Source organism: Dichomitus squalens (assembly GCF_000275845.1).
Source record: "Dichomitus squalens LYAD-421 SS1 unplaced genomic scaffold DICSQscaffold_8, whole genome shotgun sequence".
Taxonomy (NCBI): Eukaryota; Fungi; Basidiomycota; class Agaricomycetes; order Polyporales; family Polyporaceae; genus Dichomitus; species Dichomitus squalens.
In genome coordinates this window covers 162,742-177,878 of record NW_006766890.1, presented here as the reverse complement: position 1 = coordinate 177,878, position 15,137 = coordinate 162,742, and the positions used below count along the sequence as shown (strand labels likewise).

At 52.8% G+C, this 15,137-nt stretch overlaps 6 protein-coding genes across 6 annotated transcripts; 2 read left to right on the top strand and 4 right to left on the bottom strand.

Annotated features, from left to right (window-relative positions):
- Positions 1 to 130: 130 nt before the first annotated feature.
- Positions 131 to 1,263, top strand: DICSQDRAFT_145808 (Bin3-domain-containing protein; the record flags this gene model as incomplete). Its single annotated transcript, XM_007364098.1, has 6 exons — positions 131 to 165; positions 217 to 338; positions 393 to 786; positions 849 to 1,002; positions 1,056 to 1,167; positions 1,223 to 1,263. 6 exons carry the CDS (start codon positions 131 to 133, stop codon positions 1,261 to 1,263), a joined length of 858 nt encoding a protein of 285 aa, XP_007364160.1.
- A 104-nt stretch (positions 1,264 to 1,367) lies between these two features.
- DICSQDRAFT_56840 (phosphatase) lies at positions 1,368 to 2,397 on the bottom strand (the record flags this gene model as incomplete). The annotated part of the gene is made up of 7 exons (XM_007364097.1): positions 1,368 to 1,422; positions 1,482 to 1,673; positions 1,731 to 1,879; positions 1,932 to 2,033; positions 2,084 to 2,154; positions 2,206 to 2,315; positions 2,366 to 2,397. The coding sequence occupies 7 exons, from the start codon at positions 2,395 to 2,397 to the stop codon at positions 1,368 to 1,370; spliced, it is 711 nt and encodes a 236-aa protein (XP_007364159.1).
- Positions 2,398 to 2,667: 270 nt separating this feature from the next.
- Positions 2,668 to 5,832, top strand: DICSQDRAFT_154072 (exocyst complex component sec15 subunit). The gene is made up of 12 exons (XM_007364096.1): positions 2,668 to 3,217; positions 3,283 to 3,577; positions 3,633 to 3,754; positions 3,807 to 4,073; positions 4,126 to 4,227; positions 4,278 to 4,387; positions 4,441 to 4,498; positions 4,549 to 4,632; positions 4,689 to 4,843; positions 4,895 to 5,183; positions 5,307 to 5,444; positions 5,542 to 5,832. The coding sequence occupies exons 1-12, from the start codon at positions 2,726 to 2,728 to the stop codon at positions 5,761 to 5,763; spliced, it is 2,334 nt and encodes a 777-aa protein (XP_007364158.1). The 5' UTR covers positions 2,668 to 2,725; the 3' UTR covers positions 5,764 to 5,832.
- Positions 5,833 to 5,837: 5 nt separating this feature from the next.
- On the bottom strand, positions 5,838 to 7,079 carry DICSQDRAFT_83452 (ARF/SAR). Its single transcript, XM_007364095.1, has 6 exons — positions 6,947 to 7,079; positions 6,867 to 6,877; positions 6,727 to 6,808; positions 6,571 to 6,663; positions 6,279 to 6,505; positions 5,838 to 6,220 (listed from the first exon to the last, which is right to left on the bottom strand). The coding sequence occupies exons 1-6, from the start codon at positions 6,999 to 7,001 to the stop codon at positions 6,143 to 6,145; spliced, it is 546 nt and encodes a 181-aa protein (XP_007364157.1). The 5' UTR covers positions 7,002 to 7,079; the 3' UTR covers positions 5,838 to 6,142.
- A 1,658-nt stretch (positions 7,080 to 8,737) lies between these two features.
- Positions 8,738 to 11,567, bottom strand: DICSQDRAFT_135078 (cytochrome P450). The gene is made up of 15 exons (XM_007364094.1): positions 11,203 to 11,567; positions 11,038 to 11,138; positions 10,890 to 10,986; positions 10,819 to 10,831; positions 10,673 to 10,749; positions 10,168 to 10,614; positions 10,048 to 10,103; positions 9,835 to 9,991; positions 9,757 to 9,781; positions 9,682 to 9,696; positions 9,552 to 9,626; positions 9,444 to 9,499; positions 9,272 to 9,384; positions 9,018 to 9,200; positions 8,738 to 8,953 (listed from the first exon to the last, which is right to left on the bottom strand). Exons 1-15 carry the CDS (start codon positions 11,531 to 11,533, stop codon positions 8,909 to 8,911), a joined length of 1,791 nt encoding a protein of 596 aa, XP_007364156.1. The 5' UTR covers positions 11,534 to 11,567; the 3' UTR covers positions 8,738 to 8,908.
- A 256-nt stretch (positions 11,568 to 11,823) lies between these two features.
- On the bottom strand, positions 11,824 to 14,955 carry DICSQDRAFT_154069 (cytochrome P450 monooxygenase pc-2). Its single transcript, XM_007364093.1, has 16 exons — positions 14,817 to 14,955; positions 14,377 to 14,764; positions 14,208 to 14,308; positions 14,116 to 14,152; positions 14,004 to 14,063; positions 13,855 to 13,944; positions 13,361 to 13,804; positions 13,248 to 13,303; positions 13,035 to 13,191; positions 12,956 to 12,980; positions 12,881 to 12,895; positions 12,757 to 12,831; positions 12,646 to 12,701; positions 12,473 to 12,588; positions 12,237 to 12,416; positions 11,824 to 12,181 (listed from the first exon to the last, which is right to left on the bottom strand). The coding sequence occupies exons 2-16, from the start codon at positions 14,708 to 14,710 to the stop codon at positions 12,137 to 12,139; spliced, it is 1,791 nt and encodes a 596-aa protein (XP_007364155.1). The 5' UTR covers positions 14,711 to 14,764; positions 14,817 to 14,955; the 3' UTR covers positions 11,824 to 12,136.
- Positions 14,956 to 15,137: the final 182 nt, after the last annotated feature.

The window sequence follows — 15,137 nt, the reverse complement described above, 5'->3', positions numbered from 1 at the left end:
AGTTGCGGTGAGATAGAGGAGTTAGTTAGCACGATTCTAGACACAGGGAGTCGCTCATCTAGTTTCAGCCCGAGACTCATCGTGTGGTCGGTGAAGCCTCTGTGGCTTGTCTGGTATGGTGATGGCGACTATGACTAGGGTCCCGACACACGGAAACTACCATGGGTACGTACAGCCTTGCGTTCCACTGAGCATCCGTGACATGAGCCTGAAAAGGTACTACAACAAGCGACCGGCCACAAACGACCCGAGACTTGGACTCGTTCCTCGAGGTCTGTTTGTCGGGGCGCGTGTCCTCGACGTTGGCTGTAACGAAGGACTAGTGACCTGTGAGATAGGTGAGCGACATGACGATGCCAGTACGATCGCTGTTGACATTGGCTCCGTTGAAGCGCAGAACCTCCACGCCAAACGTGTCATCGGTGTGGATATTGACGACACGCTTGTCAGCGCTGCGTGGAAACACCGGCGATCCGTCTGGAGCCAACAAGGACCCACGCATCGAGAAGACACGCAGGAAGATGTCAGGGAGTCGAGCACATCTGATAGTAGAAAACGACGGCGAATATCTAACTCGGATACAGAAGCAGCCTTGTCCAGTCAAGGAGGACTGGCAAACTACTTCCCCGTTTCATTCGAGCATATGTTCGGTCCCTTGCCAATACCTGCATCGGGGGCGAACAAGGATGTCGCCGACATCTTTCCGCACAACGTCACCTTCCGCACCGCCGACTGGGTGAAGGAAGGAATCCCAGAAGATGCGGAAGGTTACGATGTCATCGTTGCGTGGGTATTGGACATGGTCATGGACGGGGAGAAATGTTCCTGACTGACTCCCTGGTGGCCAGATTCTCCATCTCTAAATGGATCCATCTCAATGGCGGGGATGAGGGCTTGCGGACTTTCTTCCGTCGTGTCCATGAAGTACTAAACCCAGGGGGTACCTTCGTCCTTGAGCCGCAAGAATGGGATACGTACGGAAAAGCGAAGCGCATGGATTCAGTACGTGACGTCGTTATGCCTCACGGATACAAGCCGCTCATCCCTGTATTCAGCGGCTCAAAGAGAATGCCAGACACTTACTGTTGCGACCAGATGACTTCGGGCGTGTGCTGCAGGAGATTGGCTTTGGACCAGCAGAGCACCTGGGGGAGGCAGGGGAAGGGGGTGGGTTGAACGATATAGCACAAATTTCCCCATACTAACTTCTATCTAATTGCAGGATTCCGACGCCCAATAGACATCTATCGGAAGATGCAGTGATGTAGATAATACGAAGTCCTATAGATCTCGTATCCGGTCGGATCGCAGCTTCAATCATCCTGATGGATGTCGTGTCGCAAGTCTTGTCGGGTCTTGTCGATAATTTAGTCTATGTTGATAACGACTTGCACACCATTCTCGGTAGGCTTCATCGAGACGCTGCAGCAATTAAATCGTTAGACCTCTCCTGGAGCGACACGAGTATTTATAGCGCTCACCTAGCAAGATTAGGGACAAGCCAATCTGGCTTGACTGCCTCCATCTGTTCGCGGCTGTGAGAAGTGATCAAACCGAGTGTCTTACAGCCTGCAGCTTGTCCACTACGAACGCCTGCGGGAGCGTCCTCGACCACGAGACAGCGGGTAGGGTCTACACCAGCGCGCTTGGCCCCAAGCAAGTAGGGGTCAGGTCTATGAGTACGATTGTTAAGTCGATTTGGAACATTGATTATAGACGAGCTCAAGTACTCAGGTTTGCCCTTCTCCACGTCCTCGGAGACGACGAAGGCGTCTGGGATTGGAACGCCGACTGCTTTCAAGGCCGAGGATGCATACACTATAGTCGCGGAGGTGCAGATGGCCCACTTGGGTTTCGGTAGCTTGTGGTAGGGACCTATCTAACTCCAAAATATTAGCCAGCTCATGAAACCTACATCAACGGACCTATACCTCGGCCATGATTTCGCGGACGCCAGGGAGGGCAACAATGCCATGCCGTCCGTTCTTCTTAGACTCCGCGACAATGGCTTCCTCGAAGCGCCTAGCTTCACGCTTTTGAATTAATCAGCTGATGTGTCGCATTATGAAACAACAACACATACTTCTTGCTCATCTGGATCGGTGACGCCGCAATGTATCCTCAAGTTCTCGACGGTACGGACGCCATGAGATGCTGTGGACGGCGTTAAGGCTAGTCGACGGTACAAAAGTCGATGCCACTTACAACTCAAGACCTGGGTCACGTCAAGACCAGGATACTTCTCCGCAAAGAGCTCCCACGCGCCGACGACACCATCGGTCGAATCGACCAAGGTACCGTCCATGTCAAAGAGGCTGAGATTAGATATGAGTCACGACTTGAGGTAGTTTGAGCAAATCCTCACATCGCATCGAACTCCAATGTCACCGTAGGCATGATGATGGATGTGGTAGATTGTAGAGCGGCGACTCTGAACGCGGCGACTCCAGTCGAGTCAGCGAACTCACCGGTCGGAGGAGGCTTCAGCACTTATTTGCATAATTCCGTGGACATCCCGATTTTTCCGGGGCGTCTGTTCTCTGATCTCAAGTACCGGCCGCCGGGCCGGATTGATAGTGCTTTGTTTGGTCCAGAAGCCGTTGCCAAACACCGCCTCCTGATTGGGACATAGCTCAACTCATATCCAGGCAACACCCCGTCTGGGTGGTGTTTTCGAGCTCACTTTCTGAAGTATCATCCTGCCTTACGGCCCACGCTCTCTGTCATGCCGCCGAGACGGCGACAACAGTTCACTCAGGAGAGCATTGACCAACAGTTACAGCAGATACACCTGCTAGACCAAGCGTCCTCTTCCGAGAATCTCGAGCAGCTAGGCCCCATTATCAAGCAAATACACGCAAACAGGCAGCAAGAAGCATATCTCCGAACTCTCCAATCCTTGATCGAGTCCAAGGATTCCGAAATTGAGTCTATATGCGGCGACAACTACCAGGAGTTCATCAGCTCGGTCTCTACACTATTTTCCATCAAGTCATACACCACCAACCTCCGCGAGAAGATCACTACCCTTGACCAAAGCGTTTCACAGGTTGGAAAGAGCTTGGTGGAGAAGAAGAAGGCGCTTTTGCAGACGAAGAAGACTGCCGCGAACCTGGACGAGGCTATCGACGGTCTACAAGCATGCTTACGCATTCTAGACGTCGTCAATCGAGTAGGAGAGATGGTTAAGGAGGGGAAGTACTGGAGTGCATTGAGGGTCCGTACTTCCCATGCTCCGTTTGTCCCATTCCTGTCCATAGTGTTGAATACATCTCGTTGCAGTCTCTTGAAGACATTGAGAGCATGCCCCCAACATCACTGTCCACAACGCCGTTGTTCCAGCATTTACTTTCTTCATTACCATCCTTGCGTGGCCAGATCAAGGATGCCGTTACCGCGTCCATGAAGCAATGGTTGCTGGACATCCGAAACGTCAGCGCACAAATCGGATCCCTCGCCCTCGAAGCTATGGAGTCGCGCACGCGTCGATGGCGGAGTCGTCGGGAGAAGGATCCAATGCTCAAATCTGCTCGCGTCGGAAGTGCCGTCGAGACTATCACTTACGAAAAGACTGAATGTATGCGGTTAATTTCGTCCTGGCCATCCATTTCAGTTGACCTCCGATGTTCTAGACAATGTCTTGGATAACGATCAGCTACAGGTCGACTTCAAGCCTCTGTACGAATGCATACACATTTACAGCGCCCTCGACTCACTTGACGAGATCCGACGATCCTACCAAGCTGATCGGAAGGTCCGTTCTTCCTTTCCCCTACACCAATTCATCAGTTGACGTGCCAAGATAGGCTCAATCCGATCTCATCATCCCTGAACCGTTACCCCTGTCCTCACTGCCTTCAATTACAGAAGAGATTGTCGGATACTTCATCATCGAAACCCATGTCCTCAACACGACTGGCAGCTTCCGCTCAGAGCGCGAAGTAGAGGACCTGTGGGATGCTCTCATTAGCCGGCTGAGCAAGGCTGTTGAGGATGTGCTGAAAAACGAGACCGACCCAGACACGTACCTCAAAGTCAAAGAGGCCCTCCTAAAATTCGTCATGACACTGGAAGTATGTGTGCCTCCACCCAGAATCGTATCGGCTTCGTTGACCTGGCCTGCAGTCGTATTCGTACTCTACCGGCAGCATTCATCAACTCATCTTGCGCCTGTTTGAGAAATATGTGTCCATCCTTGAAGTCAAGTTTGGGAGGCGCTTCGAAAGTGTGAGTCCTCTTCTCACATTGTAGCCCTATTCCGTTGACGCCTACGCTAGATCGTGGCTCAAGACGACTTCCAACCAATGTATGTTGAAAAGGACAGTGAGAAAGATAGCGTCATGGACACGGTATGGCTTATACGAGAACAACGTGATCAACTCCGGAAGTAAGTGTCCAATCGCATCAGTACTCGTTATAATGGGAACTCATGAGCCGCAGGAGCAACGCACCTCTTAACCTTCCCTGGTCTCAAGGCTTCTACCTCTGTTGCCAAGATGTATGCGCCGATCCGTTTGTACACTGCACAAGACTGACGTACTCCGGTAGATCCGGAGCTTCGTGCAAAACTTTTACCAATTCATCGAGGGCGTTGCCCAACATCATCGCAATATTGACGACCTCCTGAGCAAAGTCAGTTCGCCCATCTTGCACGATGCCAACGTCCCCTCGCTGATATAATCTAACAGTCGTTGAACACCATCCTCATCACATACATCAGTCAGTCAATAGCTAAACGTGCTCAGAGCACGGCGAACGTCTCGCAGATTGCCCAGATAATCACCAATTTGGAGCACTTCGAGATCTCTTGTGCAGAGTTAGAGAGATCACTGACGAACATCCGGTCAGTATTATCGGGCAACGATGTGCTGCGACCTCTGAGAATCCTTCCCAGTTCATCGCAACGTGGCGGCACCATTCGCGTAAAGGCAGCCAGCTCGTTCATAGAGACGCGCACGAAGGCCATAGCTCGCATAACCGAGGCCATGAGTTCCAAGTTGGATGATTTCTTCGGCTTGTCCGAGTACGACTGGACCCCTGCAACTCGCGAAGACGCGCCGAGCATGTACCTCTACGAGCTTGTCAATTGGCTAACAACAGTCGTCGACTCGCTCGCCCTCAAGGACACCTACAAAGAAGACGCGTATCGTGGAGCCGTCGGTTACATCGCAACTTGCTTCATGGTGTGTACCCTTGTCCCGCTTCCCTACCCGACTCCGCATCGTCCGGCTTCCCTGGGCCCCCTCTACGGTCGCCGTGTCAACATCTCGGAAACTGATTGCTTATTATGTATGCGTGTCCCCCAGGAATTCCTCACGGGCCGGGACATCCCCAAGATGAACGAGAACGCGATCGCCAACCTCCTTCTGGACATTGACTTCCTCGACGAGGAGCTCAAGCGCAACGGCCACTCCCACAGCGCCGCTTTCACCGAATTGCGCTCAGTACGTACAGCTCACATTGTTTCCGTTCCCACCGTGATTGCCCCGATGAGTCGCTGACAAGATCGTCGTCGCCCGCCGGTCATATTGCGCGCTCTAGATGACGTCCGTGGTCATGTCGGACGCCGTCAGTGCGTACCTCGTCGCATCGATCCGACAGACGTCATACTCTGCGGTGAAACCGAAGCGCTTGGCGGCCCTGCTCGACAAGTTGGCCAGGCATGGCTTTGAGTGCCGCGATGCCCCTTCGCGCGAGAGAGGCGAGAAGCGCAGGAAAGAGGCCGAGGCTGTTAGTCGACTTTTCCCAGGGGAGAATCGCTGATCAAGTGCTGTATACATGTACAATATTCCAGACCCAGTGTCTCGCAACGTATACTTATTCGCTGTGCACGCATACCCGTTTCAATCGTTAATTATACCAGTGTATATGCTTTCTCTAGTCGGAACAGCATTTTGGAGGCCACCGAGGGGCACATCGACGTACAGCTGTGCGTACGATAAGAGAAAAATGAACTCCGAGTTACGTTATATGGCACAGAAGAAAAAGCGGGGATCAAAACCGAAAACGGGAGAGGATACTGTGGAAGACAGCTCAGCAAGAGGAAACGAGGTAACCAGTGCAACCCTCTTCGATATCGTAAGGATCATAAGACATGAACGTTCGGCAACGTTGAAGAGGAACCCACGCGCGACGACGCCGCTTACACCCGTCGCTTGATGTTGGCGCTGAGCCACTCGAGACCCTCGTACAGGCCATCTCCGCTCGTCGCACACGCCGCCTGTCAAGCAACGTGTGAGCCTCAGATGTGTGGTGGGGCACGCGACAAGTATACGTACCTGAATGAACCACGTCCGCTGCCGGAGACCGTGGAGGCCAAGCTTGTCCGTAATCTCCGCCGCGTTCATGGCGTTGGGCAGATCCTGCTTGTTGGCGAAAACGAGCAGTAGGGCATCACGGAGCTCATCCTCGTTGAGCATCCGCTGGAGCTCCTCACGGGCCTCCGAGATACGTTCCCGATCGTTGGAGTCGACGACGAAGATGATACCTTGAGTGTTCTGGAAGTCTACAGGGAGGGTCAAGGATGAGAATACGAGGGCCCGGAAGACACATCAGATGACGCAGACGTACAATGCCTCCAGAGGGGACGGATCTTGTCCTGTCCTCCGACATCCCACACGGTGAATGAAATGTTCTTATACTCGACAGTCTCAACATTGAAACCTGTTTCGCCAGCCATGAATGTCAGGACAAGGATAGTGTGATAGGCAGCCCAGGTCCACTGACCAATTGTAGGGATAGTGGTAACAATCTCGCCCAACTTGAGCTTGTACAGGATGGTGGTCTTACCAGCGGCGTCCAGACCAACCTAGAGAGATGTTCAATACTCCGCGTACAGCGCATGAAGGCGACGCGACGCGACTGACCATCAATATACCTTAGCATTGGTACGAACGAAAGACTTGATTAGCTACACGTCGCGCTGGCATCGATGGACGATACGTACGCATCTCCTTCTTGCCGAAGAGGCCGGAAAGAAGCCGGGAGACGGAGAGACCCATTGTTGCGGTACGAGGAGGAAAGGCAGGAAAGAAACGTAGGGACGATGTGTGGGGGCGAGACGAGAGAGCAGGAGCGACTGGCACAAGTTTGGTTGGCGGGAGGTTGCGTGTGAGGTCCCGGCCTATTTGAAGCTCCGCAACGTGGCGCTGCTCGTCCTCCATCGGACAGCGCCGACGCATCCTCTGACACTCCGCCCTCCCCACACGACCCCGAGCGACGTGGTTTTCCAACTGCGGTCGGTCGTGACTCACACGACACGTCCTTAGATGCGATGCTGCAGCACAGAGACGCAAAGTGACGTGCAAAGGCGAGGCAGCTCAGCATGGACAGGACACGGGCGCTTCAAAGGCAGTCTCCTTGATTGACATGCGTTGATACCGCATGCAGCAATCCTCTCCTCTTACAGTACACGCGTCCACGATATATATATTCGCTAGACACGCTAGATGAAGGTACCTACGCTTTGGAGACAGCATATTCGCTGAAGGTGATCTGTGGTCTTGCTTCATTCGATTGATCTACTTACGAGCTGTGGCGAGCTGCGCCTGATTAGGCTCCTTGATCTGCTTCGGACATCTTCCTCCAGAGGCCGCCCTGTTAACGTCAGGATTTCACATCGCGGCCATGGTATCAGAAGACGTATCCACGTAGAGCGTCGGATGCGACTTGGGTAAGATCATCTTTTTGCCACGATGGCTGTCGTTGTGGGCCTACTCGGGAGGCGGCCGTGCTTCAGGCGGCCGCGCATTCAGATCGAGCTTCGTGTGCGAGAAGTGCTGCAGCAATCGAATGCGGAAGTGTCATTGTGCGCGAACTGCCAGCAGGGAGTCCGCGCGAGCATCACTATCAACGCTCGGCATCGTAGGGAAGTACATGCTGGCCAATGCAGATTTTGGGGCTGGCGTTGAACACAAGATGAACGAATGGCCGGTGAAATGCCTGTTCGGACGCCTAACGCACTTGACACCAGCAGGAACGAAGGTTGTAGGCTTAGAAGAGTTAGGGTACGGAGACAAGGTCTTGGAATTCGAGCGCATGTCTGTTTCGAAAGCGTTTCTACTTGCGAATGGCCAGGTCTATAACATTAAGTCAACTTTCTCCCCGCTTGCTCAGTAGCTTTTTGCATACCTCGTTGTAGGCTACTCCTGCATGTTCGTCCACCTCTCGATGCCATGTGCCAAGATGTCTATGGTGCTGATCGACTTTCCCTCCCGGCTAGGAGGTAGCACGGCAAGACGAGCGGCGCGACGAGCGGCGCGACGCTTGAGGTCGTACTTCGCGTAGACGATGCGCGCCACAACCAGGGTTAGCATGCCTTAGTTGCCTAGCACAACGGCGAGCGCACAGAGGGTCGTCGCAATGTATAGCACGCCATAGGCCTGGAGGACGCGCAGCCACCATCGCCGCTGCCCCGCTGAACGCCCAAGAATCGCAGGCGGGAGGCGGCCAGTGGGCAACCTGCGTGAAAGTGAACGCATTTCAACACCCTAAATTCGTTGTCCGACGCGGCCAAACAGTCCGAAGGGAACAAGCAGGAGACTTTAACTTATCTTACGAACGGCGGTTGTATGGTGTAGTCGAAGTAACATCCGCCGAGGCTGTCCTAGGAGAACATTGTACTGCAGTGCTTTATGCGCTTGCCATGACATGTGTACAATATGGATGCACACACACGAGCAGCGAACGCCATACAGGGGTCGGCCAACCCGCATCAAATACTATTCAAGCCTGAGTTGAGGGGTTTTTATTATATGCCAGCCGATGGCTTGCTCCAACGGAAGCAATAGGAAACCTGTGCACGGAAGCTAGTCCGAGCTATCAACAGGTCAATGTACTGAGTACTAGCCCGACCGTAAAGTATGTTTGAGGGCCTCCTTTATTTGCTGGCTGAGCCACTTAGCCCAACCTAGTCATCTCGGTCTGCTTCAGTCATCTTGACCCAGAGACCACCCTAGAAACGCGTGTCGAGTTCAGAGAACAGACTGGTGTGTTGGACATGAGAGCGGAGCACATACCTGCACGTAGAGCGTCAGGTGTACCTTGGGGGAAATCTTCTCCTTGCCACGATGTCCTTCGTCGTTGGCCCATTCGGGAGGCGGCCGTGCTTCAGGCGGCTGCGCATCCAGATCGAGCTCCATGTGCGAGAAGTGCTGCAGCAGACGAATGAGGAAGAACGATATTTCGTTGTACGCGAACTGTTGGCAAGGAGGGGCGTGAGCACCACCGCAAACACTGCTCGACCTCACGAATCATTCGCAGGACGTACCTGCTGGCCCAAGCAGATACGAGGTCCGGCGTTGAACGGAAGGAAGATGAATGGGTTGCCGGTGAAGTACTTGTTCAGACGTTCGTCCAAGAAGCGTTCAGGATCGAAGTACGCCGCTGTTGGTGCCCAAGCTTTAGTAGCAGGTATCCCTTCGACTAATAAGAGATGGGAATACCATCTGGACCCCAGTAGTCCTTCCTGCGATGCATCATGAAGACAGAGTATGCAAGGCTAAGTGGATGTCAAAGGGGAAGCGCAAGAGAACTCTCATCGGCGTGCGCACTTGATGTCAGCAGGGACGAAGATCGGAGGCTGAGACGGGTCGGGGTTTGGTACGGTCGTATCATGTGTAGGAACGCTTCATCAACCATGTCAGTCGCAAAAAATTCCTAGCAAGTTTTCGCTCTACACACCGGACGTTGAATGGTCTTGAGAGTGTCATTCATATTGTAAGCCACTAGCATAATGACAACACAGAGAATACGCACACTATAGGATATAGCCGTAGCGTTTCTGTGTATCATTCTTTAACAACATAATATATCGGCAGGTAGCGCACTACTCACCATTAATGACGGCTCTCAGATACTTCATGTTCCGGATATCATCAAAGCCTGGCATCTGCTTTGGACCGATCTTCTCCATGATCTCTGCTCGGAGCTTATTGAAGGCTTCGGGATACAAACACAAGAGATACACCGCGAGCGTTAAGGTAGCCGCAGTCTACGACAGGCGTCGAGGATTAGATGGGCGTCGATATTCAACAACTTGGAGCTTACCGTATCGCGACCTGCGATCATGATGTTCAGCGTCTCGTCGTGGAGGATGGTAGGATCTGCATCACGCCGTGTCAGTCACAAGTTACAACTCTGTCTCGTATTCGCGGGCGGTCCCGTCACCTTCTGTTTTCTTGACCAGATGATCCAACAGTGTCTCTTCGTCCTCCGTCACCTTTTCATCCTTGCCGATAGCACTTCGCTTCTTCCTCAACGCTTCCTCTATGATGGGCTGAACGTACGCAGATACGACCTCCATGTGTTTTCTCGTAGTGTCCTTGAACATCTCTGCGAATATCCAACTCCAGCCGATGCGTAGGCGCACTGCAAGAGCCTCCTGTACCCCTGTGAAAGCTTGAGAGAATGTGGTAGATGCGCTTGACGCTGTTTGCGCGATTTGCGGAGAACGACGGTCGTTGTATGCGTAGGGTAAGTCGTTCATCAAGCTGTGAACGCAGTTGCCAAACAAGAACTCTGTGGCACTGTCGAGAGTGAAACGAGAGACGAGCTCTTGGAAATCGAGGGCGCGACCATCTCGGAAGCGTTCCTTCATCTTTCGGATGGCAAGGTCTGTGTGATTGTACTACCTTTAGCAGTTCCTCCATAACACCACAAGGGGCGAGTATACCTGCATGCCGATCGAACATATCGAAATGCGAGATCCTATCCTTGGTGAAGTAGGGACGGGTCATCGTACGGTGGAACCTGACAACACAAATTGCAAGTCCTGCTCAATCGCGCTACTCGACCAAAACATCCAACGTTAAGGCTCACTTCCACAAATCGCCTGCCGGAAACTAGGTGAGCGGCCGGCTGACAACATCATGCACATATGGGATACATACCGTCGGCGTTGAAGACACCTTCACCGAGAACGTCGTTCATCGTTTCGCCAAATCGATCTCCTTTGACGAATTCCTCAAATTGTGTAGCAAGCATAGCCTGTAATAATATCAGCATCTGACTTGAGACCCTCGGATACTATGGGTATACCTTGATGATATTCGCATCCGTAGTCACATACATCAGCTCCCCGAACAGAGTCACCGAATGGATGCCGCCAAGTTCCTCGCACTTCTCCCAGAAGCCATCGCCTGACAACGATGAAGTGCACCGTGAGTAACATAGTCGGAGAAAGGATGTCGTCGACACGCATACCGATGTAGCCGTTCTTCCATCTCTCGATGCCGTACTGGAGGAGGTCGATATTGCCAATCGACTTCCCTTCCCAACTGGGCGGTAATACGGCACCGAGACGGGCCGCACGCCGCTGTAGATCATATTTCGAATAGACGACGCGTACGGCAACCAGGAGCGTGATGCTGAGCACAGCAGAAATTGCCAGCCAAACGGCTGGGATGTGGATGATGCCTTGAGCCTGCCCCACTCGTAGTACGATCACGACAGCGGTGACCGGCGCCAATCGCGCCACCAAAAATCGCAGAGCGTAAGGAAGTCCAGGGGGAATCCTGGACGAGGGGGAGCGCATATCGATGCACTAGGGTCGGCAAGAAATTCTGCCGGTCTAGGTAGTCTGGAGGAGGAGACTATCTACTAGCGAATCAATCAGCGTACTTATAGTATATCACCGACACTGGGACATACGGGCAGTGTCGGAACAACTTTGTACTGCGGTTCCCTCAGCGCTTGCTATACTAGCGACCGCACCCGACCAAGAAGATACTTACACAATGATCACAGCAAACAAGCTACAAATCGGGATAGCATGCGACAGGGGAACATCACGCACGCATACACCCGCAGCTTGAATTCGGTGATATCGAGGAGCATGCGCCAGCAATATTGTACATGAGTTTCGGGTTGACTTCTGACCAGTACGCGCAACCGAAGCAAACTATCAATGAAATTCTTTCAAGGCCTAGACTTACGACCGCCGAGTAGGCTACGTGGGCAAAATAAGGGTGATAGCCTATGGACAGCTGTAACGCGGCAGAGTAGAATGAGACAATAATCCGAGGTAGGAAACATAATCGTACAGGAGATCAAAGTACCCCAAGTATGCAGTGTCACCGTCTGAGCGGTATCGGAAGATATTCTTCGCAGTCTGAGTCTTCATTCCACACGCTCGCACTCACGCAGTTCGCTCCGCTTCAGTCATCTTCACCCAAAGGCCGCCCTTCAATAGCAGATTAAGAGAGGAAGAGAAGCTGACTGTCAGGTGAGTGACGTACATGGACATAGAGCGTTAGGTGCATCCTAGGCACGATCTTCTCCGCGCCGCGCTGGCCCTCGGCCCCTGCCCATTCCGGCGGCGGGCGCGCATCCGGAGGCTGAGCGTTGAGGTCAAGCTCCATGTGGGAGAAGTTTTGCAGAAGGCGGATGAGGAAGAACGACATCTCGTTGTATGCGAACTGCCGCACATACAATGGATGAGATATCTAGATTCCATCGGATCATATACTCATACCTGTTGACCGAGACAGATACGCGGTCCGGCGTTGAAAGGCAGGAAGATGAATGGGTTACCAGTGAAGTACTTGTTCAGACGTTCGTCGAGGAATCGGTCGGGATCGAAGTACAAGGCTGGTCACGCGACAAATCATTGCCATGCTGCACGAGGGACTGTACAGGCAGACTTACCGTCCGGGCCCCAATAGTCTTTGCGGCGATGCATCAAAAAGACCGAATACGCAACACTGTCACCAGAATGAGTTGAGTGCACAAAAACGCCGGAGGCTTTGCAAAACTCACCCGACTTTGGCAGGAACAAAGATCGGTGGCTTGGTAGGGTCTGGATTTGGAATAGTTGTGTCACGAGTAGCAACGCTTCAAGCAACTCAATTACATTGCAAGTGGCGGACGCTGGATAACTCACCGGATATTGAACGGTCTTAGCAGGAACATGACGCATCAGGCCTCGTCGCTGATAATGAGACCGAATACTACGCACACAATGGGGTACAATCGCAGCGTTTCTTGCAGGAGCTTCAGCAATCATAGGCTAAGGAACCTCAACAGGCGCGGCTTACCGTTGATCACAGCCCGCAGGTATTTCATAGTCCTGATGTCATCGAAATTTGGCATTTGAGTAGGCCCTATCTTCTCGAGGATCTCAGCGCGGAGGCGTTTGAACACCTCAGGGTACAGGCACAACAGATAAATCGCGAATGTCAACGTCGCTGCCGTCTGCCACAAGAAAGAGATTAAATCCAGACATAACATCAATGCATCGATCTTAATACCGTATCCCTTCCGGCAATCATGATATTCAATGTCTCGTCGTGGAGCACATTGAAGTCTGACCATATGAGACATCAGAACAGACCTAGATTACAGAGCAAGAGACTAGACTCGCCATCTGTGTACTTGACCAAGTGATCCAGCAACGTCTCGTTTTCATCTGCTTCGGCTTGCCCCTTGCCATTTGAGTTGCGATTCTTACGGATGGCGTCCTCTAGGATAGGCTGCAAATACTCATCGACGACCTTCATGTGCTCTTTCGATGCGTCGGTCCAAAGCTCCTTCAATCTCCAAGTCCAGCCTATGCGTGACCGCATCGCAATGACTTCCTGGGCAGCAGCAAACGCTGCTGAAAATCTATCCGCCGCACTCTGCGACCGCACGATCCCGAGGGCAAGGGGATCGTTGTAGGCGTACGGCAGGTCCGACTTCAGACTGTCGACGCAGCTGCCGAAGAGAAATTCCGTAGCGCTGTCCATCGTGAAGCGCGAGATGAGGTCCTGAAAGTCGATGGCATGCCCGCCGCGGAAGCGTTCCTTCATTTTCTTCAGCGCAAGATCTACATCGGGCTCGTCAACGGCCGCCAGAGGATGTGGGAAGCTGCCATACCTGCATGACGGTCGAACATTTCAAAATGCGAGATCCTATCGCGGCTGAAGTAGGGCCGAGTCATGGAGCGATGGAACTTCCAAAGCTCGCCTACAAGGTAAGTCTGCATATTGATCTCTCGCCCAGACCGTATAGCTAAGTCGACTCACCATCCGCATTGAACACCCCAACGCCGAGCACAGAGTTCATGGTATCCCTGAACATGTCGCCTGCCCGAAAGCTCAGCTCGGCCTTGCAATACAACAATCTGCTTTGATGTACCTTTCTCAAAGCTTTGAAAGTCCGTCGCGAGCACCGTCTTATGACCATCAATGGGTACGCTGCAGTGTCCATCCAACAAATTGGTACTCTACCTTCAATATGTGAGCATCCGTCGTGATATGGACAAGGTCCCATAGGACATTCATCGAGTGCAAACCGCCAAATTCGTCGATCCTATCCCAAAAGCCGTCTCCTGTGTATTCGTTATTAGAGCTCAAAGAGCGACTGTGATATGGAGCGCGCCGAAACGCTGACACATACCGGGGTAACCCTTACGGACCAACTCAAGGCCATACTTGAGTACGTCCAAGCTACCGAAGGACTTCCCTTTCCAGACCGGTGGCAACACGGCTCCCATGCGGGCGGCTCGCCGTTTGATGCTCCAGCTCCTGTATATGATACGGGCTGCGTACACAGCGGGGATACTGACCAACGCGGCCAGTACCACAAGAGTCGTCGGGATCTTCACATTGTTGTGAATGTAGAGGAAACGAGAGGCTGTGATGATGACTGCAACTGGAAGAGCGTTGATGGAGAGGGCTTGAAGGATGAGGGGCAACCCAGGCGGCAGCCTGGACACCAACGATTTGGGCATTGGTATAGAGCTAGCAACTCGCCAGACGTCCGGTTGTAAACGGATATGTGGCTTCTGGAATGCCTTGAGACGGACGGTACATAGGTTGTAAGGAGACGATACGCACCAATGTTGGTTGTCAATCGCTCAATCTCCTCGCCTGATCACGATCTCGAGCTTAGAGCCGTTGTGTGCGCACGGGGATGCACTATGGTACTGGGATAGGTGGTGAGCGAAAGGCACCATTGATACGAGCCCAATCTTCGGACACACACAAGTCGTTGCGTCCGGCGGGATCGGGATGGACATAGCCGTACCTTTTCTACCAGGGGCGACAGTGCGTCAGATGATCGACTGACCATTCAAAGTCTGTGGCTCCTCTTTGCACGGGGTTGTTGGCCACGGGGACGCTACTTAGATCCGAGTGGCACCGTTGCTACTCCGCCGA

What these genes read in the sequence shown, in the direction of transcription:
- DICSQDRAFT_154072 (XM_007364096.1), top strand. Translation starts at nt 2,726, where the DNA reads ATGCCGCCGAGACGGCGACAACAGTTCACTCAGGAGAGCATTGACCAA. An exon ending in CCTACCAAGCTGATCGGAAG is followed by an intron (nt 3,755 to 3,806) that starts GTCCGTTCTTCC and finishes GTGCCAAGATAG; the next exon opens with GCTCAATCCGATCTCATCAT. An exon ending in CAACGTGATCAACTCCGGAA is followed by an intron (nt 4,388 to 4,440) that starts GTAAGTGTCCAA and finishes CATGAGCCGCAG; the next exon opens with GAGCAACGCACCTCTTAACC.
- DICSQDRAFT_83452 (XM_007364095.1), bottom strand. Translation starts at nt 7,001, where the DNA reads ATGGGTCTCTCCGTCTCCCGGCTTCTTTCCGGCCTCTTCGGCAAGAAG. An exon ending in TACCACTATCCCTACAATTG is followed by an intron (nt 6,664 to 6,726) that starts GTCAGTGGACCT and finishes CTGGCGAAACAG; the next exon opens with GTTTCAATGTTGAGACTGTC. An exon ending in CCGTCCCCTCTGGAGGCATT is followed by an intron (nt 6,506 to 6,570) that starts GTACGTCTGCGT and finishes CCCTCCCTGTAG; the next exon opens with ACTTCCAGAACACTCAAGGT.
- DICSQDRAFT_135078 (XM_007364094.1), bottom strand. Translation starts at nt 11,533, where the DNA reads ATGCGCTCCCCCTCGTCCAGGATTCCCCCTGGACTTCCTTACGCTCTG. An exon ending in TCTGGTCAAGAAAACAGAAG is followed by an intron (nt 10,104 to 10,167) that starts GTGACGGGACCG and finishes GGCGTGATGCAG; the next exon opens with ATCCTACCATCCTCCACGAC. An exon ending in ACCTGACGCTCTACGTGCAG is followed by an intron (nt 8,954 to 9,017) that starts GTATGTGCTCCG and finishes ACGCGTTTCTAG; the next exon opens with GGTGGTCTCTGGGTCAAGAT.
- DICSQDRAFT_154069 (XM_007364093.1), bottom strand. Translation starts at nt 14,710, where the DNA reads ATGCCCAAATCGTTGGTGTCCAGGCTGCCGCCTGGGTTGCCCCTCATC. An exon ending in TGATTGCCGGAAGGGATACG is followed by an intron (nt 13,192 to 13,247) that starts GTATTAAGATCG and finishes TTCTTGTGGCAG; the next exon opens with ACGGCAGCGACGTTGACATT. An exon ending in AGACTATTGGGGCCCGGACG is followed by an intron (nt 12,589 to 12,645) that starts GTAAGTCTGCCT and finishes TCGCGTGACCAG; the next exon opens with CCTTGTACTTCGATCCCGAC.